At 48.6% G+C, this 26,438-nt stretch overlaps 1 protein-coding gene, 1 long non-coding RNA gene and 1 other non-coding gene across 11 annotated transcripts in view; 2 read left to right on the top strand and 1 right to left on the bottom strand.

Moving 5' to 3' along the window:
- Septin8 (septin 8) overlaps positions 1–1,242 on the bottom strand; it is a 28,069-nt gene extending 26,827 nt beyond the window's left edge. For 2 of the 9 annotated variants that reach the window (XM_040748625.1, XM_040748628.1), the window contains exon 1: positions 951–1,242. In XM_040748625.1, the coding sequence (XP_040604559.1) occupies positions 951–980 (30 nt within the window). In that variant the 5' untranslated portion in view covers positions 981–1,242. The remainder of the gene's footprint in view (positions 1–950) is intronic. The other 7 variants (XM_040748631.1, XM_040748629.1, XM_040748624.1 and 4 more) reach the window with 6 other exon arrangements.
- Positions 1,243–11,552: 10,310 nt separating this feature from the next.
- Positions 11,553–11,659, top strand: LOC121141714. The gene has a single exon (XR_005878668.1). It is a non-coding gene; the product is annotated as a U6 spliceosomal RNA (small nuclear RNA).
- An 8,509-nt stretch (positions 11,660–20,168) lies between these two features.
- On the top strand, positions 20,169–25,669 carry LOC121141330. Its single transcript, XR_005878204.1, has 2 exons — positions 20,169–20,290; positions 24,839–25,669. It is a non-coding gene; the product is annotated as an uncharacterized LOC121141330 (long non-coding RNA).
- The last annotated feature ends 769 nt before the right edge of the window (positions 25,670–26,438 follow it).

The following is a 26,438-nucleotide window of genomic DNA, read 5'->3' as shown; positions in this document are numbered from 1 at the left end:
CCTGGCTCCCTTATTTAGCCCCAGAACCAATTCGTTATCGGTCACACATTCAGAATTCTCCCTCCCTCCAACAGCCCTGGGCCTCCTCCACCTCCTCCCTCCCTTCCCCTCCTCCCCTTCCAGCAGACCAGGGCCTCACATGCTGGCAAGAGGACACAGCTTCCTTCACTGTCACAGCCTAGCCTCCCAGACACACCCAAATCCAGCCTTAGACACCAAGGGAGTGCAGACAACCCCCAAAAGGCCTCCCTCCACGTGCTAAGCTCTGGCTCAGGTCAACAAACAACCCTGTTAAGACCACCAAGGGACATCAGCCCAGAGGAAGGCATTCCCTGCCAGGAGCCCAAACAAACACTCAGTGGTTTGGATCTGGAATCACTTCAGCTCCTGAGAATGGCTGCCGCAGACCCACAGACTACTACCACTGAGGCCCTGGACCTGTCTGGAGTTGCATCCAGGCTCCTAGGGGACAGTAAAGGAGATGATGAGCAGGCCTGGGTTCTTCAGGACTAAAGTCTGCAACTCCCCTGAGCACTCGTGTGCTCTGTGTGTGTGTGTGTGTGTGTGTGTGTGTGTGTGTGTGTGTGTGTGTGTGTGTGTGTGTGTATTGCGGGGTGGGGGGACCCCCTGGATCCCTGGGGCTCTATCCTAACTCTTTGCACCCAGCTAACAGCACTAGCACTGCTAAGTCCCCAGAGGTGCAGGAACACCCTGGGCAAGGAGATTCGGGGGGCGTCCGGGATCCTCCCCTTTGGACACGAGTCTGTCTTCACACCTGCCCAAAGTCTTGGCTTCTTCCCGCGAAAAGGAGCTTACGTCGCGCGAAGCCCGACAATCCGAGACCCCCTCCCGGGGTTAGCTCAGGGGTCCCCGGGTTCGAGGTCCCGCCGAGCGGTGCTGACAGCCCACCTCGCGCCCCCTCCCGCGCACCCGCGCGCCGCGGGCCTCACCGAGATGCGTTCCAGGTCGGTGGCCGCCATGGCGAGCTGCGCACCGGGCGGGCGGGCTACGGGGAGCGCCGGGGCCGCGGCGGGGACGAGCCGGTTGCGGGACGCGCTCCGCCCGGGCGGCTGCGGCTGAATGGATCCAATATGGCCACTTCCTGGAAACTCCCCTTGGCGGCGGCGGCGGGAGAAGCCGCGGAGCGGGCCCCGCCCCCGCCCGCGGGACCGGCCTCCCTAACCGGCTCAGCCCCAGCTCAGCAGGCTCCCCGTGGCTAGGACCGACCGGGGGTCTCCGCGGCGTGGCAGGAGGTACTAGCTGCGGGTGCTGCTGGGACTTGTAGTCCGAGAAGTGGGGGGGCCCGGACTGCCACGTCTGGGGGACCCGGAGCGCTTCCCGAGGCCTGCTGCGTGTCCCTGAGAAGCTAGCTCAGTGCACAGCACAGAGGGGTGCTGCGTGCGCCCTGGGGCTCCGCCTCCAAGCTGACTGTCCCTGTTGGAACCTGCAAATGCCCTGGGACCACCAGGTTAAGGGTTCATGCTCTGCAGATCCATGAGAGGCCCCCTCAGCCTCTTCTGCCTATGCCCGGTGGATCCCACCTGATGCTCTAAGCAGGAGCTAGGGCGGGAACCCCAGGCTGGACCGGTGCGTCCGGCCAGGCAGCCTTTGGCTCCTTGCGCAATGATGAACCGGAGAAAGATGCACAGTTTGGAAAGCGGAGCTCCACCATCTACGTAGCGTATTGGTTGCCATCCTCACCCTGCCTGTCCCACGAGTTTGGAGTTATGTCATTATGCAAAGAGGACCTTGTTTCCCACAGCATGCTCATCTTCTTTTCCAACCTTACCACTCAAAAAAGTACACAAACGTCTCAACGGGCTTGGTAATATTTTCCAGTGACTGTACGAGATCCAGCTCTCCCCAAGTCCTTTCCGCGACATTCTCTCTGGTCTTCCTGATAATAAGGCAAAGTTTACCTCTGTCCCCCTACTTCCCATGAATGTCCACTCCGACCTCCAATGTCTTCTTGAGAAACAACCCTGTCCTTCCACTCTTTGGAAACTTGTGACTGCTGGAGGTATCTGGAGACCACATCTGGACTTGGTCCACCCCCATGCTGCAGAACACGTCCAACTCCCCCTCCCCGAATAGCTGTGGTACCACTCACCTTCTCTCCCTGAAGTGGCTTTTCCCTTCTTTCTTTACAAACCATAGTTTGTCTCCAAGGTGAACTGGCATCTCACCCAGCTGGACTTAACAATGTTTTATTTTGTTGTATGCTCTTGCGTGCTGTTGTTTCTTGTACATTTCTCTGACAAGAAATGGGACGGGCATGCAGCCCAGTTGTTGGAGTGCTTGCTTGCCTAGCATTCAGAAAGCCCTGAGTTCTGTCCCCAAAGCGGCATAAGCCATATGTGACAGGGCACATCTATAATCCTAGCATTTGGGAGGTGGAAGCAGAACAATTCAGAGTTCAAGATCATCCTCCACTGTATAACAAATTTGAGGCTAGCATGGAACACAGGAGAAACTGTCCCTCCCAAAAAAGGTGGGGGTGCTGTTCAGTGGTTTGATTGGAGAGGTGGATCAGTGGTGGCAAATTTCCCTCTTTGAATGGGAACTGTGATGCCTGAGGTGCATTGTCACAGAGAAAGCAGACTATGTTACTCTCTACCCCCCCCCACACCATCCATCCCCACCCACATGCAAAATCAGCAGGAATCTAAACAAGGCCTACCAGGAAACAGGGCCTTCCTGGCCTCTGTTCCTCCTGTGTCTGTGTAGAGTTTGTCATACAGGTTCAAATTTTTCATGGTTCCCCTGTTATTTTTGTTTATGACTTTCATTTTTCTTCTTTAATAAAAAGCCTGGGATGTAGCTGGGGATGGGGGGGGGGAGACAACAGGGGCCTGAGGACTGTCACAACCCTTGTGGTGGTGGGGAAAAGGTCTTGATCTTTATCCCAAGTTCATAAAAAGTTCCAAGGATGGGAGGCTGGGGTGGCTGAGTGGCAGAGCACTTGCCTAGCAGGAGCAGGGCCCTGTGTTTGGTCCCCAACACCCAGGAGCTGTGTACTGTGGTTACTGCCAAGCCCACAGCCTTGCAGTGAGTTTGCTAAGTCTGTTCTTAGAGTTCTATTTGTACTTTTTGTTGTTGTTGTTTTCATTATATATTTGGGGAAGTGGTTGAGACTGGGTCTCATCACGTTACCCTTGCTTTTGTAGAACAAGCGAGGATTAAAGTTGTAGTGATCCTCCTGTCTCTGTCTCTTTGGATTACAGGTATAACCATGATTAACTACTACTACTTCTTCTGCTTCTTCTCTCTCTCTCTCTCTCTCTCTCTCTGTACATGCTGTCTCTCTGGGTGTGCATGTTAGAGATGTATGTGTGCATGTGTGTACAGGCACATTCCAGAGACTCGAGATTCGATCTCTTCCCCAGTGTGTGTGTGTGTGTGTGTGTGTGTGTGTGTGTGTGTGTGTGTGTGTGTGTGTGTAGGTCTCCTCCTGAACTTGGAGCTCCCTTTTCCACCAGACCTGATCATCCGGAGAGCCTCTGGGATCCACCTGCCTTTACCACCAGCGCTGGAATCACAGATGCGCACTGTGCAGGCTTCTCACATGGGTACTGGGGATCTGAACGCAGGTCCACGTGTGCGTACAGATGAGCCATCTCCCTGACCTGTTCTTTTCCAGGCTGAGCTCACACTTGCAGCAATCCTTGTGCCTCAGTCCCTCAAGTGCTGGATTGCAGGAGTGATTCCCCCATGTGGTCCACACCTTTAATCCCAGCACTTGACAGGCAGAACTCTGAGTTCCAGGCTCACCTGGTCTACCCAGTGAGTTCCAGGACAGCCAGGGCTACACAAAGAAACCCTGTCAGATGTAGATGATGTGTCTAAGAGTATGCCAAGCCAGTTGCTTCATATTCTCCACTGATGCACAATGCAAAGGGAACTACAAACTACATTTCTGTATGGATGTAGGTCACATACCAGTTAGAATTAGAACGGTCACTTCAACCACATTAAAGTTTCTTCCCTCCTCATCCCTGCCTTCCCATGTTGTCCAGGGAAGTAGCCTAGTGCTTTGCTGACTCCTCTTCCCCTAGTGCCCCCCTTGTTGGGACCCCATGTTTTGCCCTCTTGGTCCAGTGTGGTGACACTGGGTGTGTCTGCACTCCAGGCAGCAAACAGGGATGGAGATGATATTGAGGAAAAGAGCAAACACTCTCAAACAATTCCAGAGGCTGCCACGATGTACCTCTACTATTTCTGCTGACACCACACTAGCCAGAGCTGGGAAATGAGGTCTTTATTATTCTGTCCAGCACATGTATAGCTAAACATTCTATGAAATTCTAGAAAAGGGTCTGGGAACAGGCTCAGTCTGCAAGGTGCCTGCTGTGCAAGCCTGAGGGTCTGAGTTCAGATTCTCAGTACCCACCTGAAACGCCCAGTGTGGGAGCGCACATCTGTGACTCCAGTGCTGTGGGTGTCAGCCTGCTAAACTTTATAAAAATGATACACGTAGCACTTTAACTCTTTTGTCTTTGAGGTGGGATTGGGGGCAGCAGGCAAAAGTGGCAGTTGGATAGGTACCAGCTGGTGGTGGCTGGTAAGGGGTTTTGGCAAGCTAGTCTGTAAAGCTCTTCCAAGGTGGTAAGGCCCTCCCTGGGTAGGGTTCATCAGTCTGCCCACTTTCCTACTCTGGCCCCAAGGCCAGCCTACACAGACCCTTGTAAGAGGGACCATCATGGCAGATCTCCAGGAGGTGGGGGCTTGACCCAAACAAACCCTGGGTCCTTGGCAAAATGTAAAAGTCATGGTCTCTACAGATCTACCTCTGGCTCAATGCTTGCCCTGCCCTAAAAAACCAGAAAAGTGCCAAGGACAGACATTTCATGGGACAACCAGAGTGCACTTTGTGTTCCTGCACAGGCAGATATTGGTGCCTCCTGGGGCCTTTGGGGACTTCCTGTCCCTATGGTGGTTCTGAGGGAAGTTGTTTCTGTGTTCCCTTGTTGGGTGGAACAGGGCCTTTTGCCCCGAGACCTGGTTCCCAGGTCACCTCTCACACCAGACTGCAGTGCCTCCTAAACCGTGGGTTCCTTGGTTTGGTTTTAATGCAGTTCTCATTACACAAGTGGCTATCACTTGTAACCATAGATATACATGCATATATATTCTTTTTTTTTGGTTTTTTGAGATAGGGTTTCTCTGTATTTTGGAGGCTGTCCTGGAACTTGCTCTGTAGACCAGGCTGGCCTCGAACTCACAGAGATCCACCTGCCTCTGCCTCCTGAGTGCTGGGATTAAAGGCGTGTGCCACCAACGCCCGGCCATGCATATATATTCTATCTACTAAGTGTTTTATTTGCAAGATGTTTTGAGGTGAGCTTGGATCCTGCCCGCCTTGTGATTATCTGTCCCCATCCTCATCCCCTGGCCAGGAGTGGTACGGTGGTGGGCCATCAATTGTATGTATTAAAATTACTGTATCAAATAAATGTTTATTGATTTGTTGTTGTTGTTGTTTTCCAAGACAGGGTTTCTCTGTATTGTTTTGGAGGCTGTCCTGGAATTCGCTCTGTAGACCAGGCTGGCCTTGAACTCACAGAGATCCACCTGCCTCTGCCTCCCCAGTGCTGGGATTAAAGGCGTGCACCACCAACACCTGGCTATTATTATTATTTTTTAATTATATACATACACTTTAAATAATTTAAACAGTACAGTTAAGTTTAAATAGTCCCAGTGTCACCATCAAGAAACCACCAGCACAAGCATTGCTGTACATTATTCTAGAAAGGTTTATGTGGCTGTTTACAGACAGGAGGAAAAGTAACAGATATAGAAGTATCCACCATGGGCCAGTGATATGGCTCAGCAGGTAAAGGTGCTTGCTGCCAAGTCTGATGATCCCTAGAACTTACATGGTTAAAGGGGAAAATTGACCTTTGAAAGTTGTTTCCAACTCCACAGGCACTGCAGTCTGAACAAATACACACATACATACCAGGACAGCCTCCAAAACAATACACAGAAACCCTGTCTCGAAAAAAAACCCAAAAATAAATAAATAAACAAATGTAAATCAGGTATAGTGATACATACATTTAACTCTGTGAGTTCGAGGCCAACCTGGTCTACATCATGAGACCTTATCTCAAAAAATAAAATAAGGCCAAATAAATAAATATTTGATCTGTAATACTGATGCTACTGAAATGAAGCATTGTTTAATGGTATTTGAACTTAATAGAAAAGAAAGTTGGAGTGAAATCTTAAAGAAGAGTCAGGCCTCAAAGAGTTTTTCCTGACTGCAGGAGATATTATTTCCTAAAAGACACCGCCAAGCCGGGCGTTGGTGGCGCACGCCTTTAATCCCAGCACTCGGGAGGCAGAGGCAGGCGGATCTCTGTGAGTTCGAGGCCAGCCTGGTCTACAGAGCTAGTTCCAGGACAGCCTCCAAAACAATACAGAGAAAGCCTGTCTCGAAAAACCAAAAAAAAAAAAAAAAAAAAAAAAAAAAAAAGACACCACCAAGGTTAAAAAAGAAAATTGCAACACTATCTGGGGAGACTTGTCATTTTCTTCAAGTTCACATTCCTTCCTTCCTTCCCTCCTTCCCTCCCTTAACCCCCTTTCTTTCTCTATTTTTCAAGACAGGGTTTCTCTGTGTAGCTCTGGCTGTCCTGGAACTCGATCTGTAGACCAGGATGACCTCAAACTCAGAATCCTCCTGCCTCTGCCTCCCCAGTACTGGGATTAAAGTTCACATCTGTTATATGTGTTGCCATTACTGTGTTGGCTTTCTTCATCTTCTTGGCTTTGTTAATTGTTATTCTTACAGTGTCTAGACTAGGAACAATCACATTCTATTCTGGAAACAGAATTCTACAATAACTCAGTCTAAAATTTAAATTAATTAATTTGATGCTCATCAACTGTTCTGTCACTATATGTTTCCATTTGCAATAAAAAAATCTCAATTCCACTCTTAATGGGAGGAATCTATTTAGTTGTTTTTCCAAGAAGGGTTAGGATGCTTAAGAATGTCAGTTATGCTGGGCAGAGCGGCACATGCCTTCAATGCCAGCACTTGGGGAAGCAGAGAGAGAACCAATTCCTGCAAGTTATCCTCTGACCTCCACAGGTGTGTGTGTGCCATGGTACAATCATGTCCTGCCCCCCCACATGTAATAAGGAAAAGTTGTTTTGAAGAATGTCAGTTAGCAAGTAAAGGTCGGCGCACCTTTATTCCCAGCATGGAGTGTGCTGGGTTGGCTCCTTTTCCTTCTAGGAAGAGTCTGAAGGCAGCCTGAATTTTTCCCTTAGAGTTGATGCTTTTCTCTTTGGAAGAAAAAAAAAATCACTCTTCACCTTATTTATTTGTTTGTTTTTTAAAGACAGGGTCTTTCTATGTAGCCCTGGCTGTGCAGGAACTCCATCTGTAGACCAGGCTGGCCTGGGTTTCACAGAGATCCACCTGCCTCTGCCTCTCAAGCACTGGAATTACAGATGTGCACCATCACTCTCCCAGCTCTTTTTTTTTTTTTTTTTTTTTTTTTTAGTTTTTTTCAAGACAGGGTTTCTCTGTATTGTTTTAGAGACTGTCCTGGAACTAGCTCTGTAGACCAGGCTGGCCTCAAACTCACAGAGATCCACCTGCCTCTGCCTCCCGAGTGCTGGGATTAAAGGCGTGTGCCGCCAACGCCCGGCCCAGCTCATTTTTAAAAAACTGATAATTATGAGATGTCTTAGTATTCAATATTCCAAATCTCATTTTCTGGAACATCATTTGTTCTCAGTCTGCCGTGGCTGGAGGTTTTGTTGTGTTTCTGCTTTCTCCATTAAAGGAAGCCTCCCTTGGTCCTGGCTTGAGTTTCTTGTAGAATGTCCATCATGTCACCTTTGTCATCCTATAGAACTATTTGCATCTCTTCACCTGCTTTAATGATTTGGCATCGGTGAGCTCCACTCTTTTGCTCACTGGTCTGTTAGTTCTAACCGATCTGTTTGTTCTGTGATGAATTTTGTCTTCAGTTTGTCATCCTTTTTGTCCCATTTTCTGGTTTCATTTTCCCCTCTTTGAGTCTTTTACTTATTTTTATTATTAGTGTGTATGTATGAGCACACATGTGCTCAGTATGTGTGTGTATGGAGGTCAGAGTCAGCTCTGTCCTTCCACCTCAGGTCCTGGGGATTGAACTCAGGTCTTTAGGCTTGGAGGCAAGCACTTTTACCTGCTGAGCCATCTTGCCAGCCCTTATGTTCTTATTAACTGCCTTTGTAGCATGAAGCCATTAAAAGGAACTCCTGTTAGGATTTTTAGGGAAGAAAGGGAGGAACCCTTATTTCCCTCTGTTTCCCTATTATTAATCATTAGTAATTTTCTCTTTGTTGCCATGTGTCCCATTTTGTTTTGGTTTAGTAGCTCTGTGTGTGTGTGTGTGTGTGTGTGTGTCTGTGTGTGTGTTTCTCTCTGTCTGTGTGTGTGTGTGTATATGTATGTTTCTCTCTGTCTGTGTGTGTGTGTCTCTGTGTGTGTGTGTGTGTGTACATTGAGATAGTATCTCTCATGTAGCCCAGGCTAGCCTCAAATCTCTATGTACCCAAAAGTGACCTTTAACTTCTGATCCTCCTGCCTCCACCTCCTACCTGCTGGGATGTAGGAGGACAGGTATGCACCACCAACATCTTCTTTACACTTCTTTTTTGGGGTGTGGTGTTTCAAGACAGAGTTTCTCTGTGGCTTTGGAGGCTGTCCTGGAACTAGCTCTTGTAGACCAGGCTGGTCTCGAGCTCACAGAGATCTGCTTGCCTCTGCTGGTATTAAAGGCATGCACCACCACCAGCTTTCTTTACACTTCTTACCTGTGTCGGGAGAGATTTGACTCTCTGACCATGTCCTACTACCTTCCAGCCTGGTTTCCCCTGAAGGCAGCATAGGCCCTCTTTACAGTTGCACATGTGCCTCACTCATCTGAAGAGAGGGAGTACTCAGCAAAAGAGTTGGACAGTAGCAGACTGCATACTTTGTTGGAATCGTTCTGCATGCTCTTAGCTTGAGGCTCTGTTTAACAAACTGGGGCCACACACACACACACACACACACACACACACACACACACACACACGGACACGGACACGGACACACACACAAGAAGGGTCTGGAAGGGACACCTGCCAGTGAGAAGCCTGGAAATGGAAGTCTCCTTGTTTTATTGAGGCCCTGAATGCCTTCAGTAAAGGAACCACAAAGAGGACCCTGACCTCCAGTTCCAGAGGATCCTAATGAAGCATCTGTACACAGCCACCCAGCAGGGAGGCAACATTAAGCCTAGCCTGTCTAAGAGAGGCCTTCAAATTGTTTTGTTTTGTGCTGAGACAGGGTTTCTCGGTGTAGCTTTGGCTATCCTGGAACTCACTCTGTAGACCAGGCTGACCTTGAACTCACAGAGATCTGCCTGCCTCTGCTGAAGCCTTGGACTTTGTAAGGCGTGTACAATTTGTCCAGATTCTCAGTCTGTGGCCTGCCCTGCCCTGGGGCCCACTAGAACTCTAGGGCACTTTTTCTTGTTTTAACTATGTCAAAAAGAACTTTTGGAGTGGGGTGTGGTCGGGTGGGGTGGGGAAGAGCCACCTGTCCAGGAACCAAGGAAGTGCAATCTATAGCACAGAGGACTCGGAGTGTAGCTTCCCACCCTGCAGCTCAAACAGGGGAGCTGGCAACAAGCTGCCCTCCAAGGCAGAGATGAGAAAATTAAAATGTTTTTCTTGGGGGGGGGGGAGACATGACCTTCAAGAAAACGAATGCTTCATGCTGGCTGTCATGCCAAAGAAAGAGCTCAAAAGACAGCAGGTATATCTGTGAGACCAGGTTCAACACGGAAGACCCGGCAGAGCCATCCGGCTGGGCCCAGAGAGGCTAAGAAGCAAAGAGAAAGGGCCCAGCAGGTGGAGCCCTCCCCCTCCCCAAATTACTACTCCATCTGCTTTATACATCAGGCTGGAACTTCAACAAAGGCTTCTGCTACAGCTAAAAATAAGCCAGAAACCGCGACTCCTGGGAAGTTATTCAGAGACAACGTGAATAACTTCCGGAAAAGGCTGCTGTGGGGAGGGATTTGGGAGGAACCTCTGAGGCAGAGTTAGGAGAGTGAACAGGAGTTTCACCTGACACCAGTGTGTCCACCACGAAGATGGGGAGAAGTTGGGGGGGGACCAGCCAGAATTACTCTAAGTAGGAGAGGAAATAATAAGCAATAAAGAGAAGCACAGGTCCTAGGAGAAACCTGAGGACCTGACTACTGCACAGGACCCACCTAGACAGCCAGATGAACAGTGGCTAAGGCTCCATAGTACACCTGTCCGCTTCAAGCTACTGATTTGCAAGTGTTTTGGATGGCAGAGGCAGGTGGATCTCTGTGAGTTCCAGGCCAGTCTGGTCTACATAGCAAGTTGCAGGCCAACTATGGCTACATAGTGACACTGTGTTTCAAAAAAAAAACAAACTAGAATTAAAACTAACCCCCACCCTCGTGTGTGTGTGTGTGTGTGTGTGTGTGTGTGTGTGTGTGTGTGTGTGTGTGTACATTTGTGTTCCTGTACGAATGGAGGCCAGAAGAACTCAGGTGTCATTCTTTTTTTTTTTTTTTTTTTTTTTTTTTTTTTTTTTGGTTTTTCGAGACAGTGTTTCTGTATGGCTTTGGAGGCTGTCCTGGAACTCGCTCTGTAGACCAGGCTGGCCTCGAACTCACAGAGATCCGCCTGCCTCTGCCTCCCGAGTGCTGGGATTAAAGGCGTGCGCCACCAACGCCCGGCTCAGGTGTCATTCTTTGGGCACTGTATAACTGTCTATTTAAAACACAACAACAAAAACAAAAGCAGGGTCTCTCATTGGCCTGGAACTCACCTGAAAGGTTAGGTTAGCGGTCAGGAGCCCCAAGGGTCCACCCATCTCTACCATCCCTGCACTGGGATGACAAGCCTCTACTACCACCACTGGTGTTTGTTTCTTACATGGTTTCAGAGGCTTGGCCACCGATCATTATTACCAACTGAGCTTCCTCCCCAGCCCCCTATGCCTGAAGAAGATAACTTTTCCAGATGCTTCCTGGTACAGTTTTAAATGCAAAATGTGTCCAACACCCTCCTGCATGTCTCAATACTTGGTGCCCAGCTGGGGGTGCCAGTTAGGGAGTTGTGGAGCCTGAAGGACTTTGGCCTAGCTGGCTGGGGTGGGTCACTGGAATGTCCCAGTTTAGCTTGTTCTGCTCGCTGAGCTGGCCACAGCAGGAGCTCTACCATTCCCTGCTACTTCCTCAGAGCCCCTCCCCCTACATTATTGCCTTCCTGGCCTCTACTGGCTGAGCCCTCTGAAACTGGAGCCTAAGTGAACCACTCCCTGGAGTTCTTCTGACATGAGCTAGAGCCATCCTAGAAGAGAGAACCTCAGCTGAGAAAATGCCTCCATCAGATTGGCCTGTAAGCCTGTCTGTGGGGTATTGTCTTGATTAGTGATTGGTGTGTCCGGGGCCGAGCCACTGAGAGCGGTGCCACCCCTGGGTAGGTGGTCCTGAGTTGTATAAGAAAGCAGCCGGGTGTTCGCTTCGGCAGCACATATACTAAAATTGGAACGATACAGAGAAGATTAACATGGCCTCTGCGCAAGGATGACACGCAAATTCGTGTAGCATTCCATATTTTTAAATGACAGACTATGGACACCCCCATGGAGGGCCTCACCCTCCCTGGGGAAATGAGGGGATAATGGGGGGTTGGGGGGAGGGCACGGGAGGAGGGGAGGGAAAGGGAGAGGGACCTGGAACTGACTTGTGAAGCAACCTTGTTTCTAATCTAAATTTAAACTTAAAAATAAATTAAAAAAAATAAACAAGGAAACCAAACACAAAAAGAGAAAAAAAAAAAAAAAGAAAAGAAAAGAAAGTAGCCGGAACAAGCCATGGAGAGCAGAACAGCCAGAAACTGAGAAACCCTGTCTCAAAAAACAAAGTAAAACAAAAACCAAGTGAGCAAGCAAACAAAAGCAAGCCAGTAAGAACCAGACCTCCATTGGCCTCTGCTTCAGCTCCTGCCTGACTTTCCTCATTGGTGGGCTGCGGCGTGGAAGCGTAAGCTGAAATGAGCCCACTCCTCCCCAAGTTGTTTTTGGTCATGGTGTTTATCACAGAAATAGAAAGTAAACCAGGAGAGTTGTGCATGCCAGCCATTTTGTCACAGCAACAAAGCTGGTCCCATGGGGCCTCCCAGACCAGAGCTGAGTCAAGTGACTATGATAGGTCCCAGGATTGTAAAAGGCAGGCCCAGGCTGATGCAATACTTGTCAGCTGTGCTGATGAGTATATTAAGTCTGAGGGAGAAGACAAGAAAGATAAACTAAGAAACAACAGCAGACAAAGCTGCTAAGATGTGTTTGGTACAGACAGCAAGATGGCAACTTGTAAGACTCACTAGATGCCGAATAAATGAGACCCGGGTGTCCAAGGGAAAAGAAAAGGCACAGAGGAGGCTTACTTGTAGATGGAAAGGCACTGGGGTGCTGAGAGATGGCTCAGTGCTTAAGAGCACTGGCTGCTCCCAGAGGACCCAAGTTAGAGTTCCAGCACCCACATGGCATCTCACAACCATCTGTGACTCCAATTCCAAGGGGATCCAACAACCCTGTTCTAGGACAGATGTATCGCACACATCCATGCAGTCAAAACACTCATATGCATTAAATAATTTTTGTTTGGTTGGCTTTGGTTTTTTTTTTTTTTTGAGACATTTGTGTAAGAGTCCTGGCTATCCTAGAACTCATTCTGTAGATCAAGCTGACTTTGAACTCACAGAGATCCACCTGCCTCTGCCTCCCAAGTGCTGGGATTAAAGGCACCACTGCCTGGCACATTAAATGAATTTTTTTTTTTGTTTTTTCGAGACAGGGTTTCTCTGTATTGTTTTGGAGCCTGTCCTGGAACTCGCTCAGTAGACCAGGTTGGTCTCAAACTCACAGAGATCCACCTGCCTCTGCCTCCCTAAGTGCTGGGATTAAAGGCGTGCGCCACCACCGCCCAGTGCCATTAAATGAATTTTTTAAAGAAACTCAAAATGATGAGATAAAACTCTGCCAACTCTAGATTGAGAGTTGTTATCCTCCCCTCTGACTCCACAGAGACCCCCGTATGCTCCTACTAGCTCCTCCCTAGCTGGGAGTCCTCCCTAGGTGGGTCTCTGGTACTCTTTAGCTATAGCTAGGTGTATTGCAACACAGCCTGTCCAACACTGGCTTGAAACTCACCATTTGGGCAAGGTCGACCTTGAACCTCTGATCTCCCTGCCTCCACCTACCAGGTACTGGGATTACAGGCATGCACTACCACACCAGGATTTTACAGAGCTGGGAACTGAAGGGCTTCGTGTCTGCAAACACTCTACCACCTGAGCCACACCCACAGCCCCTCACTGTGAGTCTAAAGATGAAACTAGCAATTTTTAAGCATCTGAAATTGGTCAGTGAGTCTTTCATGACCTCTAGACTGCTTGCCTGAGAGAGGACTCAGTGGGTATCCTGTACCAAGATAATTCCACTGGTGACAAGCAATAAATAATGGCTATCCCCTAAGACTAGAAACACAGTTGTCTAAACAAAACCAGAGCCCTGTTCATCAGGCAAAAGGGAGAATGGCTGTTGGGCAAAAGCTTGAAGGCTTCAGAGCTTCAAGCTAGATACCCTGACTTCGTTTGAGATAAAGGGAAGAACTCTTTGATAAATGACAGAGTAGAGCCTTCAGAGTCTGTTCTCATCAGTGAAGTTCCTGTTGGGGAGGAGACAGCCAGGCTTGCCCAAATCTTTCTAGCCATGGCCACTTCTGAACTTGTGTTCGTTTTCCATACCTGTGACAACACAGCTGGGGTGACTGACTAGCAGGGAGGAAAGGTCTGTTTGGGCTCACAGCTTCTGTCTACTGTCACTTGGTCTTGTTGTTTGGGACCTGTGGTGGCACCGTACATTGTGGCATGGAGTATGTATGTGCAAGAGGAGTCCTGCTCACCTCATGACAGTGGAGTAGGGGTGTGGGGAGCAGGGGTGTGGGGAGCAGGGGTGGGGAGCAGGGGTGTGGGGAATAGGGGTGTGGGGAGCAGGGGGTGGGGAGCAGGGGGTGGGGAGCGGGGGTGGGGGGTGGGGAGTAGGGGGTGGGGAGCAGGAGTGTGGGGAGCAGGGGGTGGGGGGTGGGGAGCAGGAGTGTGGGGAATAGGAGTGTGGGGAGTAGGGGTGTGGGGAGCAGGGGGTGGGGAGTAGGGGTATGGGGAGTAGGGGGTGGGGAGCAGGGGTGGGGAGTAGGGGTATGGGGAGTAGGGGGTGGGGAGCAGGGGGTGGGAGCAGGGGGTGGGGGCAAGGGGGTAGGGGGTGGGGAGCAGGGGTGGGGAGCAGGGGGTGGGGAGTAGGGGGTGGGGAGCAGGGGGTGGGGGCAGGGGGGTGGGGAGCAGGGGTGGGGAGCAGGGGTGTGGGGAGTAGGGGGGTGGGGAGTATGGGGGTGGGGAGCAGGGGGGTGGGGAGTAGAGGGGTGGGGTGGGACGGGGACTAGGGTCCTTCTATCCCCGTCAAGAGCATGTGCCCCGCGACCTCATTTCTTTCTACCAGGCCCCATCTCCTGAAGGTTCTATCATCTCTCAAAAGTACCATAGGATAGCCCCAAGCCTTGAACACACAGCCTAAGGCCGACAGTCCAGCTCCAAACTGCAGCCTGAACACTGAGGTCACTTAGTCATTATACAACCATTTCCTTATAAGCCAGAATGGATGGCTGTGAACACAGCATTCAAGAGGCCGAGATGAGAGGGTTGCTGTTTGAGTCCAGCCTTGGGCTACAGTGTGAGAACCTGTCTTTAAAAAAAAAAAAGTAAAAAATAGATTTACTAAACACTTATTACATGCTGTGAGCAAAAGATGGCTAAGGCATGGCTACCGGCTGCCATAGCTAAGACGTCAACATGAGAGCACAGCACAGTTTAGTCCCAGCATTCAAGCAGGGCGATCTCTGTGAGTCTGAGGCCAGCCTAGTCTACATATGCAGTTCCAGCACAGCCAGGACTACGAAGAGAGACCCTGCCTCAAAATAAAGATAAATAAATATTGTACAGCCCATCCCTTCAAGAGTCTTTTCTGGTGGGACAGTAAAATGGCTGTAGGTAAAGGAACTGGCTGACAACTTGAGTTTAATCCCTGGAACCCTCGTGGTGGACAGAGAGACCCAACTCCCACAGGTTGTCTTTTTAACCTTCAATTTCCAGGAACCTTTTTTTTTAAAAACCGGTGTTCAGCTCACTGGGCACCATCAACCAGCATTATGAAGCCTGTAGCCCCAGTTGCCTCGTGATAACAGCCTGTTTACATCTCTCACTAGCAGCCTTCACTTGTCCTTTTACGTCTGGCTCACCTACCCTGCCTCAGGTGATGTTTCCAGAACCCTGCTCCCTAAGGAGCATCCTTGCCCCTGTTCCTGTTATCTGGGCTGTGCTACAGGAAGCCCACAGGCAGACTTCTGAGGAGTCCACCATGCTAAAACTGCTCCCTTACCGCCTGCCCAGATGGCCTGAGGGGACAGGGGCACACACCAATCAGGAAGTGCCCCGACTCGGTGTCTCCTGCCAGCATCCAGAGGCCAACACCAGGAAGGATAGGAAGGCCGAAGGTCCCCTTGGCCGTGACAGTTGAGCTGAGGTTTCAACACTAATTTGCTACAGTCAGTAGCAGCTTTCAGTAGAAAATACGAGCCCACCCAAGGCAAAAACAGTCTCCAGGAACGTAGCCAGGGTCTTGGGGAGCTACACAACTCTTCCAGGTCCCCACTGAGAGTATGACAGCAGGTCAAATCGCAGTACAAAAAAACCCATCTGCTTTCTCTGCATGCTCCAAGCTGCTCAGAATGGTATGAAGAGAAAAAGGAGCATAGCCAGGTGCCTGACTGCTCCACATCCTGACATCTATGCCCGGCAGGCCTCCTGCAGGAAGGTCCCGCCTACTCACCCCCAGGCCCCATTCCCCAGCCAGGCTGTCCCAAGGATTAATCCCGCCACCACCCTTGTCAACCACCATTCCATCTCTTTGCACTTGGCCTAGACTTGGAATCTAGTCAATAAATATGAAAGAGGGCCCTACTTGGCCCTGGAGACACAGGATGAATCAAGCCTTGTTCCTGTTCTCACAGGGCAATGGGGGCCAGGAAAATACAACCCAGAAGGCCCAGGAGGCCAGCTGTGCCTTAGTAAGCTGGCATTCCGTCCGGGCTAACCTCTGACCCCTTCCTCTCAGTCCCTCCAGCACTGAGCACCCATCCCAGGACTGTGCCACGGTGCCTGGGCCCCATGAAAGCTGGGCCCCAGCTCCTCCTCGAGGATTGTTTACTTCTTTTTCTTCTTCTTCCATTTTCCTGTGTGGGAGTGAGTGATGTGCATGCATTTACACGAATGTTTTCTCGTGTGTGCACTTGCACGTGGAGGCCCAAGGCATCAGCGGAAACCATCCCCAACCACTCTTCTATCTTATTTGTAGAGGCCTGGTCTGTTAATCAAACCCCGAACTTGCCAAGATGGCTAGTGTTGCTAGCCAGTGTCGCTCAGGAGGATCCTGTCTCCACCTTCTGAGGCTGGACTTTCAGGTGGGCCGAAACACCCAACCAGTATTTATGGATTTACTTGCATCTGTGCGATCCAAACTCTGGCAAGAGCTTTGACCACCAAGCCATCTCCCCAGCCCTTCCTGGGTTATCTGTCCCCTTCAGCAGCCTCAGCGGTTCCTTCTTCCTCTTCCCTCCTTCATCTACCCTCCTAGCACACTCAAGTTCCCCAACTCTACCAGCTAAAAAGCCTGGGGTTGACCTAAACTTCTTTGGCTCCCTCTCATCATTCTTGCCTTTTGCTGACCAAGCTCCTGAAAGAAATAATCTATCCAACAGGGTCTTGCTGTGTATCCCTGGCTAGCCTGAAATTCAGGGCAACACTGCCTCTGGGTCCTCATGCTGGGCATTCTGCCCTTCAGCTCACTTGTGTCTTGGGTCTTTGGTCTTTTGTCACATACCTTAAAGGAAGCTGTGTGTGTTGATGTGTCCTTTCAGAGCTTAGAGCACATAAAGCAAGGACTTTATCACTGACCTAAGTCACAGCCTTAAGGACACTTCGTGTTGCAACCATCAATGACCCCTTAATAACCAAGGTCAATGGCTTTCTGGAGTATCTGGTCCTACTCCAACCTTGCAGAAGGACACCTCTGTCACTTTCTCAGTAATCTGATATGCTTATTGAAAAAAAGGAGTCAGCTATATCAGAAATACTACAAAGGAAAGAGAGGGGAATCCCATCACCTCCCCCATTTTCTGGGTTGACACATCTTTTTTTTCTTTTTTTACACTCATTTATTGTGCGTAGGCACACACACACACACACACACACACACACACACACGTGCACGCACACGCATGCGCCACGGCCCTCAAGTGGAGGTCAGAGGAGAGCTTGCAGACGTGAAATCCGCCCCTCCACAGGCACAGCGCAAAAGTGGGGTGGAGCACATGCCCGCAGGCAAAACACCCATACACATGAAATAAAAATAAAGGCTGAGAAAAAGAGAAGTAAACTTTTTTTTTTAATTTTTAAAGAACAAAGTGGGAGGGAGGTGGCTCAGGGGGTAAAGTATTGCTGTGTAGGCATAAAGGCCGGAGTCAGATGCCCAGCAATCATGAGGCAAACACTCTGGTGTGGCAAAAACTGCAGCTTCCGTGCAGGAGACAGAGAGAGACAGATGGTGCTGGCTCACCAGTTAGATGAATCAGTGAGTGGACCCTTCAGATTGAGCAAGACCCTGCCTCAAAAACTGAGGCGGACGACAGGAGCGATGGCTCAGCAGTCAGGAGCACTCACCACTGGTGCAGACTTTCTAGGTTTGATTCTCAGAACCCAAGCAGGTGGCTCACAAACATCTGTAACTCCAGCTCCGTGGGATCCAATGCCTTCTTCTGGCCTCCAAAGATATGAATTAAAAAAGAAAAAAAAAACCCAAAACCTTCGAAAAAATGATTCAGACATCAGACAGGCACGCAGCACACATGCATACACCACACAGCCACCCCCACACAGCCACCTACCCACACACCAAAGTATAGAATGTAGACCACATAACAAGAAAAACAAAACCCAGAATGGCTTTAAATTTCTCATAAAGAACCCCGATTGCTTAGAAGAAAATGCGTCAAAGTTCTCAGGGAAAAGTATTTTTAACCCAGAATTCTATAATAAGCCACACTGACAATTCGCCACAAGAGAGGGGTGGGGGAGCTGGAGAGATGGCTCAGCAGTTAAGGGCATTTGTTGCAGCCAGCAGTTGGTGGCGCACGCCTTTAATCCCAACACTAGGGAGGAAGAGGCCAGCGGATCTCTGTGAGTTTGAGACCAGCCTGGTCGACAGAGGGAATACCAGGACAGGCTCCAAAGCAATACAGAGAAATCCTGTTTCAGGAAAAGAAAAGAAGAAGAAGGAGAAGAAAAAGAAGAAGGAGAAGAAGAAAAGAAAGAACATTTGTTGCTAGCACCTATATCAAGTGACTCCAAGTGCCTGTAACTCCATTTCCAGAGGATCTGACGCCCTCTTCTGGTTTTTGAGTGCAGCTACACAGATTGGTGTACGGATAGGCAAGGGCACACATAAATCTTTTCTTTCTTTCTTTCTTTCTTTCTTTCTTTCTTTCTTTCTTTCTTTCTCTCTCTCTCTCTCTCTCTCTCTCTCTCTCTCTCTCTCTCTCTCTCTCTCTTTCTTTTCTTTTTGGTTTTTTTTTGAGACAGGGTTTCTCTGTGTAGCTTTGGAGCCTATCCTGGCACTTGCTCTGTAGACCAGGCTGGCCTCGAACTTACAGAGATCCACCTGCCTCTGCCTTCGGAGAACTCTGTGAGCATGCTCTACAGAGTTAAGTTCCAGGACAGCCAGAGCTACACAGAGAAACCCTGTCTCAAAAAAACAAAACAAAAAAAGGAAGGAAGGAGAAGGATATACACCAAAACTGGGCAGTGGTGGTGGTGGTGGTGGTGGTGGTGGTGGTGGTGGTGGTGGTGGTGGTGGTGGTGGTGGTGGTGGTGGTGGTGGTGGCACACACCTTTAATCCCAGCATTCAGAGGCAGGTGAATCTCTGAGTTCAAAGCCAACCTGGTCTAAAGAGTGAGTTTCAGGACAGCCAGGGCCTGTCACACACAAGCTGGCCACGGTGGCACACACCTTTCATATAGTGGAGAAGAGAACCAGATCCTACAAGTTATCCTCTGACCTCCACATGCACACTGTGGCATGTATGTATGTGCATACCCACATCCACAACAAATAAAGAAAGTTCTTTAACATTTCTTAAATGTAAACATCACCCTTGTGATTATTATATATATATATTTCCTCCTTCAGTTTTTCAAGGCAGGGTTTCTCTGTGTAACCCTGGATATCCTGGAACTCACTCTGTAGACCAGGCTGGCCTTGAACTCAGAGATCTACCTGCTTCTGCCTCCTGAGTGCTGGGACTAAAAGTGTGTGCCACTACTATCCCGGCTCAGATATTATCATTTCTTTTCATGCTTTTCATCCATGGTTCTGAACATGGATAGATTACAGAAACTGCAATCCTCGGACTTCTCCCTCTCACCCCTGCTCCTGGCTTGAAGCAGCCATAAAGAAATTCTACACCCTGCTGGGTGTTGGTGGTACACACCTTTAACCCCAGCACTCAGGAGGCAGAGGCAGGTGGATCTCTGTGAGTTCGAGATCAGCCTGGTCTACAAAACCTAGTTCCAGGACAGCCTCCAAAGCCACAGAGAACCCCTGTCTCGAAAATTCTACAACCCATCCCTGTGAGATCCCCATGTCCCAGAAGGTGCTGCCCACTGCCTATGATGACAAACGCTACGCTACTGTGTTTTCAGTACCAGGGTTTGGAATCCAGGGCCTCACACTAGGGAAACACTCCACCACTTAGTGACAGCCCACTCAACACCAAATACTAAAGAATCTGAACTGACAGGCCCCGCTGGGTCTCTCCACCCGGTCTATTTGCATAAGATGACAGGCTTTTTGCCCAATCACCTTTGTCCTTAGTTGTCCGTGCTCACATCACGCCTGTGGAATGCATTCTTCATAAAAACCCAATGGGCAGGATCCAGAGAGCTTTTGGACAGCTGGCAGGCAGAGATTCCTGCAGGACAGAACACTCAGAGAGGATAAGGAAACTTTGTACCTGTCTTCTGAACCTCAAGCCATCCATCTCTTCATGTGATTTTTGTAATTTCCTTCATAGTATAATAACAGGTAAGCCTGTTTCCCGGGACGGGACTCTATTACAGCTGGTGAGTAGGTCAGAAGCAAAGATTAAGAAGGGGAGTGGGGGGAGCTGGAGAGATGGCTCCATAGTGAAGAGCACTTGCAGTTCTTTCCGAGGACACAGGTTTGATTCCGAGGACACAGGTTTGATTCCTAGCACCCATAGGATGGCTCACAAGCATCTCTAACTCCAGTTTCAGGGGATCCAATGCCCTCTTCTGGCCTGCTTGGGAACCAGGTGTGCAAGCAAAACACCCATATACATAAAATAAAAATAAATAAATCTTAAAATAAAATAGGAACTGTCCTAGGGCTGACCTTTGGTTTCTGGGACATGATGGTCTCTCAGGTAGACCATTGTATCAGGAATGAACGTACTAAGGACACTTGGTCAGGGTTGCTGCAGAATTCCTGCTCTGTTCTAATTTGCCTCTATGCTGCCATGTTAAAACATTGACCAAAAGCAACCTGGGAAAGAAAGTTAATTTGGGTTTGGCTTCCAGGTCACAGTCCACCACTGAGGGAAGCCAGGCAGAAACCTGGAAACATGAACTAAAGTGGCGAGCAGAGGAGTGAAGGGTGGGAAACAAAGCTAGCTTCTTTGGCTTGCTCAGATTGCTTTTCTTTCTTTTTGTTTTGTTTGTTTGTTTGCTTGCTTTGTTTTGTCCAAAAGGGTTTCTCTGTGCATCCTTAGCTGTCCTGGAAGTCACTATGTAGACTAGGCTGGTCTTGAATCTGCAAAGATCCACTTACTTTTGAGTGCTGGAATTAAAGGCATGCAGCACCACAGCCTGGCTTCAGAGGAGCAGCTGTGTGCACTCCCAACAGTGGTCTGGTGGCACACACCTTTAATCTCAGCACTGGGGTGGGGGGGGCGGCAGAGACAGGTGGATCTCTGTGAGTTAGAGGCCAGCCTGTTCCAGGACAGCCTCCAAAGCTACAAAGAAACCCTGTCTGGAAAAGAAAGAAATAGAGGGGGGGAGGGAGGAAGGGAAGGAAGGAAGGAAGGAAGGAAAGTGTTCCACTGCATTTCCTTGGTGGCGGTGCACATCTTTAATCCCAGCACTCGGGAGGCCGAAGCAGGCAGATCTCTGAGTTTGAGGTCAGCTTGGTCTGTACTGCCTGTTCCAGGACAGCCAATGCTACACAGAGAAACTCAGTCTTGAGAGACAAAAGAAAGAAAAAAAAGACAAGGAAAGAAAAAAGGAAAAATAGAGAGAAAGTGGCTCACAGACAGCCCTACAGGCCAATCTTACATTTTCTCAACTGAGCGCCTCTCTTCCCAGATGAGCCTGGCTTGTAGTGAGTTGACAAAGGACTAACACCATTTGTAATCACAAAGTCTTTTGTGTTCATTGTTGAAGTGAGAGACCAGAGGAAAGTAGCCAAAAGACCACCTAGGCAACTTTCCCTGTCTCCCTCATCCACACTTCCATACTGAGTTTAAGGTCATGAGAACTTGTCTTCAAAAAAAGAAAGAAAGAAAGAAGGAAGGAAGGAAGGAAGGAAGGAAGGAAGGAAAGAGAGAGAGAGAGAGAGAGAGAGAGAGAGAAAGAAAGAAAGAAAGAAAGAAAGAAAGAAAGAAAGAAAGAAAGAAAGAAGTGAGCACATCCTCTGGGGCTCTGGGAGCATGAAGATCAACAACCACAGCCGACAGTTGCTCGGCACTAGAGCTTAGAACTGGCTGTAGAGTGTTTCAGGGGAAGAAGTGTCCTGATCCCCAGGGAGGGCCACCGGGAATTTCACCTTCTGCTGTGGACTCCTTGTTGCTGCTTGCAGCATTTCTATCAAAAGCCGTGTTACTCCGGGGCCTATGCCCTCAGTTTATAGTGTTTTGCACAGACATCTGGATTAGATGGTTTTCTAAGTGGAGCCCTCTGGTATTAGGTACCGAACAGGACACAGGGGATCCAGACTGAGGGCCAGGGGTGGGTTGCCAGAGACAAAGAAAAGGAAGGGCCAGGGCAGATGTTCCGGGAAATCGGTGACTGCTTGGCATAGGAACAGGGGAGCTGGGTGATTTGGGGAGGTACAGAATCACGCCATATAGCCTGGTCAGAGAGAAGATGGCCAGTTGGTTTGGAAAAGTTAGTGTGAGTCGTGGAGTATGTGTACTGCCCTGAGCAGCCTGGCACCATGCACCTTCTTTGACCTGTTTCTGTGCTCAACTTCCCCTTTGGCCCTGAGCTGTCAGTCTGAGCATCCTGCTGTTCAATGTGGTGTTATCTTGCTTGTACAAATAAAGCCTGTCTGGAGGTCAGAGAATGGAGCTTGCCACTAGCTAACCATAGAGGTCTGGAGGTTTGCACAGACAGACAAGAAGGATATGGCTGGGTGGAGACAGGATATAAGTGGACAGAAACAGGACCTCGATCTCGGGTCTGCTGAGACACTAAGGAGGTAAGGTGTGTCTGTGGCTTGCTCCTTCTTCTCTCCGATCTCTCAGCATGTTCTTCTATTGTCTAACTCCAGGCTTTATTAATTAGACCAATTAAGAACTCCATTCACACTCGGGAGGCAGAGGCAGGCGGATCTTTGTGAGTTTGAGACCAGCCTGGTCTACAAGAGCTAGTTCCAGGACAGCCTCCAAAGCCACAGAGAAACCCTGTCTCGAAAAACCAAAAAAAAAAAAAAAAAAAAAAAAAAAGAACTCCATTCACATTTTGGCACCCCAAGTTGGGTACCACATGTAGATGAATGTTTCTGTCCTGCTCAGCCCTGCGGCTGTTTAGTCCCAAATAAACACACAGAGGGTAATATTAATTATAAATTGTTTGGCCCATGGCTCAGACTTCTTATTGGCTAGCTCTCTCTTAATTATTAACCCATATCTATTTATCTATGTATCTTCATGTGGTCTTGGCTTACTGAAGAATGCCCAGGTGTCCTACCTTCCTGGTAGCTACAAGGTGTCTCTCATGACTCACTCTCTGTGTTCCTCTTCTCATAATTCTCTTAGTCTGCTAGCCCCACCTATACTTCTTGCATGGCTACATCCTGCCTGTCTATTGGCTGAAACAGCTATATTCATCAACCAATAAGAGAAACATATATTCACAGTATACAGAAGGGTATCCCCCAACAGTTCAAGGTACAGATATCCATGGTACTTTACCTACAATACCTTCCTTCTCAGGCTCTGCCAGGTCCTGGTCACAAGCGGCTCTGATGAGGCTTCTCCCTCCTTCCCACCCAGTTGGCTCACAGGCTGCTTCCTCATTCTGAACACACCCTTCCGTATATTTGCTTATATGGCTGCTGCAAATATGGAAGGCAGGTGTGCCATGAATTACCCTTTATATGCTTTCTTGTAAAGGAGAAGGACTGGGTACCACATTTTGCTCTAGACAGTCACACTTCCTGGATGCTATCTTGTAGACCATTCCAGAGGGATGCAGGCAATGTAAGGGGGATTGGTACTGGGACTGTGAGGGCATCACAAGTAGAGAAGATAAGGACCAGTTCAGCCAACTGTCTAAAGCCACTCCTGGCCCACAGGCTCAGCACAAGGATTCCTCTTAGAGAGAGAAACTTTTCTTGCAATCTGGGTGCCTTGATTTTATTTTGTTTTTGAGTTAGGGTCTTACATAATGCAGACCAAACTCAAATTCAGTATGTAGCTGGAGCTGGCCTTGAACTTGGAATCTTCCTAACTCGACTTCCTGAGGGCTGGGGAGACAGTGTGTATCACCACACCCAACACTGAGTATGGTAAAACAACTAAAATTTACTTTGCGCAGTTCCTAAGGCCAGAAAGGCAATGTCTCCTACGTGAGAATCTGTCATCGCCCCTCCAGCCCTTAGACACCCCAGGCAGCGAATGGCAGTATCACTCCCATGTCAGCTGTTCCCACCTTTCTCTTGCTTCGTCTCCTCTTCTGCCCCTTGTATCTGCACATGCCTCCAGGTTCACTGTGTCACACGAGCACTCAGCACACTCAGGGCCCACCAGAGTGACCCCGCAGGAAAGATGATCTTGTGCTAAATCCCCAATTAATTATGTCTGCAAAGATGTTCAAATAACGTCACCTTCATGAATTGGGTGACATATATCTTTTAGAAGGTTGACAGTTGCTGTGCTATAACTTCTGAGTGTGCCACGGACGTAGATGTATTTGAGATAGAAAAACAATTTGTCTTATTAAATTTCAGGTTTACTTATTATTATTGGTGTGTAGTCAAATGCCACAGTGTGTGTGTGTGTGTGTGTGTGTGTGTGTGTGTGTGTGTGTGTGTGTGTGTGTAGGGTCAGAGGACAACTGTTAAGAGGTCTTTTCTCCATCCATTGTAGTTGTGGATATTGAACCCCAGTCCATAAACTTGAGTGACAAATGCCTTTACTGGATCCACTGAGCCATCTCTCCAGCTCAATAAACAATCTCTGTTAATGGGAAACATAAACAATATTGGTTAAAAAAAATTAGATGGAACACTGGAGTGGAAAAACCACCACCAAGAAGCAGCTGTTTAAAAGAGAGAAAGAAAGAAGGGGGGGGCCAGTTCTAGCAAACATTAATCTGATTGTTTCTGTCCCAGCTGTCGAAGCCACACAGAAGGCTCTGTGCAGACTGTGGTCTTATTGTCTGTCCCCTGGAGAGCTTCTGAGACCCAGTGATGTTGAGTTCCTAGGACACGAGAACATTGTGACATTTTGCCAAATTTTTCCAGTCTAAAAAAAAAGAAAAAGAAAAGATTCTTTTGCTGGAGAAATTCTGTGATAGCTGCTAATGAAGGGAGAGACTGGACAAGGAAGAGGAAGACACAGCGCCACACACAAGTCACCAGGCCAGCCCCGACTCTCTCGGGAGCACGTTCCCAAGATGAAACGAGGCTTTGCTCTTCCCAAGCCCCTCTCCCCCCAACACCATTTTCTTTTTTTGTTTCCTGCTCTGGCTTCTGCCATTCTGTCTAGAATTGAGGCACTGAAAGGCTAATGTGGTGGGGTTTGTTTTTCGTTTTTTGTTTTTTGTTTTTTTGTTTTTTTGTTTTTGAGGAGGGGGAGATGTTGGGACAGGGTTTCATTCTGTAGCCCAGGTTGGCCTTCAACCCATGGAGATCTTCCAGTTGCAGCTCCCTGAATGCTGGGTACTGGTGTAAGCCACCATATCTGGCCTAATGGGTTTTTGTGTTGCTAACAATTCTATGTTCAGTTGACATCTGAAATTTACCTGCAGAAAAAAAATTGGAAATTGAAGCAGGAGGATTAGGAGTTCAAAACCATCCTCAGAGCATAACATGGTAGAGTTTATTTGTTATCCCAGCACTCAGACACTGGAGGGAGGGTCAGGAGCTGGGGCTATAGAGATTTCAAGACCAGCCTGGGTGGGAGACCTAGACTTAAAATAAATAAATAAACCAAGAAACAAATACAACAAGCCCAGCATAGTGGTACACACCTTTGATCCCAGCACTCAAGAGGCAGAAGCAGACAGATCTCTGTGAGTTTGAGGACAGACTGGTCTACAGAGCGATTTCCAGGACAGTCAAGGCTACACAGAAAAACCCTGCCTCCAAAAACCAAATAATTAAAATTAAAACAAAGTAAAAGTTTCAGAGAAATATTCCTAAGAACCCACTCCTAGATCCTAAAGGAGTGAGACCAGACCATTTTCACCTATTGTAATATAACCTAGTACTGACTCAGCCAAAGATGCTTTCCCTGACCTCATTTTGAAATGAAAGTCAGAATGATGAAATTTACGACCATGGCTGGGCGTTGGTGGCACACACCTTTAATCCCAGCATGCGGGAGGCAGAGGCAGGTGGATCCCTGTGAGTTCGAGGCCAGCCTGGTCTACAGAGTGAGTTCCAGGACAGCCTCCAAAACAATACAGAGAAACCCTGTCTCGAAAAACCAAAAAAAAAAAAAAAATTTACTACCATGTGCCAAATTGTTTACCATTTTTATCACTAGAGGTAGTTGTTGGACACTGTATGTGCTAGTGTCTGTTGTTATTACAAAGTGCCTGAGCCTGGGTAGACGACACTTTCTAAAGAGCTTTATTAGGCCTACTATTCTGGTAGCTGAAGGATCTAAACAGCAAGCCAGAGTCCTGGTGAGGACCTCCTTAACCAATAACAGCATAGCAAAAGTAGAAGACAGAGGAGATGACCTCCCTTTCTAAGACCTCACTCT

This window comes from Mesocricetus auratus, unplaced genomic scaffold, assembly GCF_017639785.1.
Source record: "Mesocricetus auratus isolate SY011 unplaced genomic scaffold, BCM_Maur_2.0 Super-Scaffold_100007, whole genome shotgun sequence".
Taxonomy (NCBI): Eukaryota; Metazoa; Chordata; class Mammalia; order Rodentia; family Cricetidae; genus Mesocricetus; species Mesocricetus auratus.
Note: the sequence above shows the minus strand (reverse complement) of the source record. Positions and strands in the feature narration are given on the sequence as shown.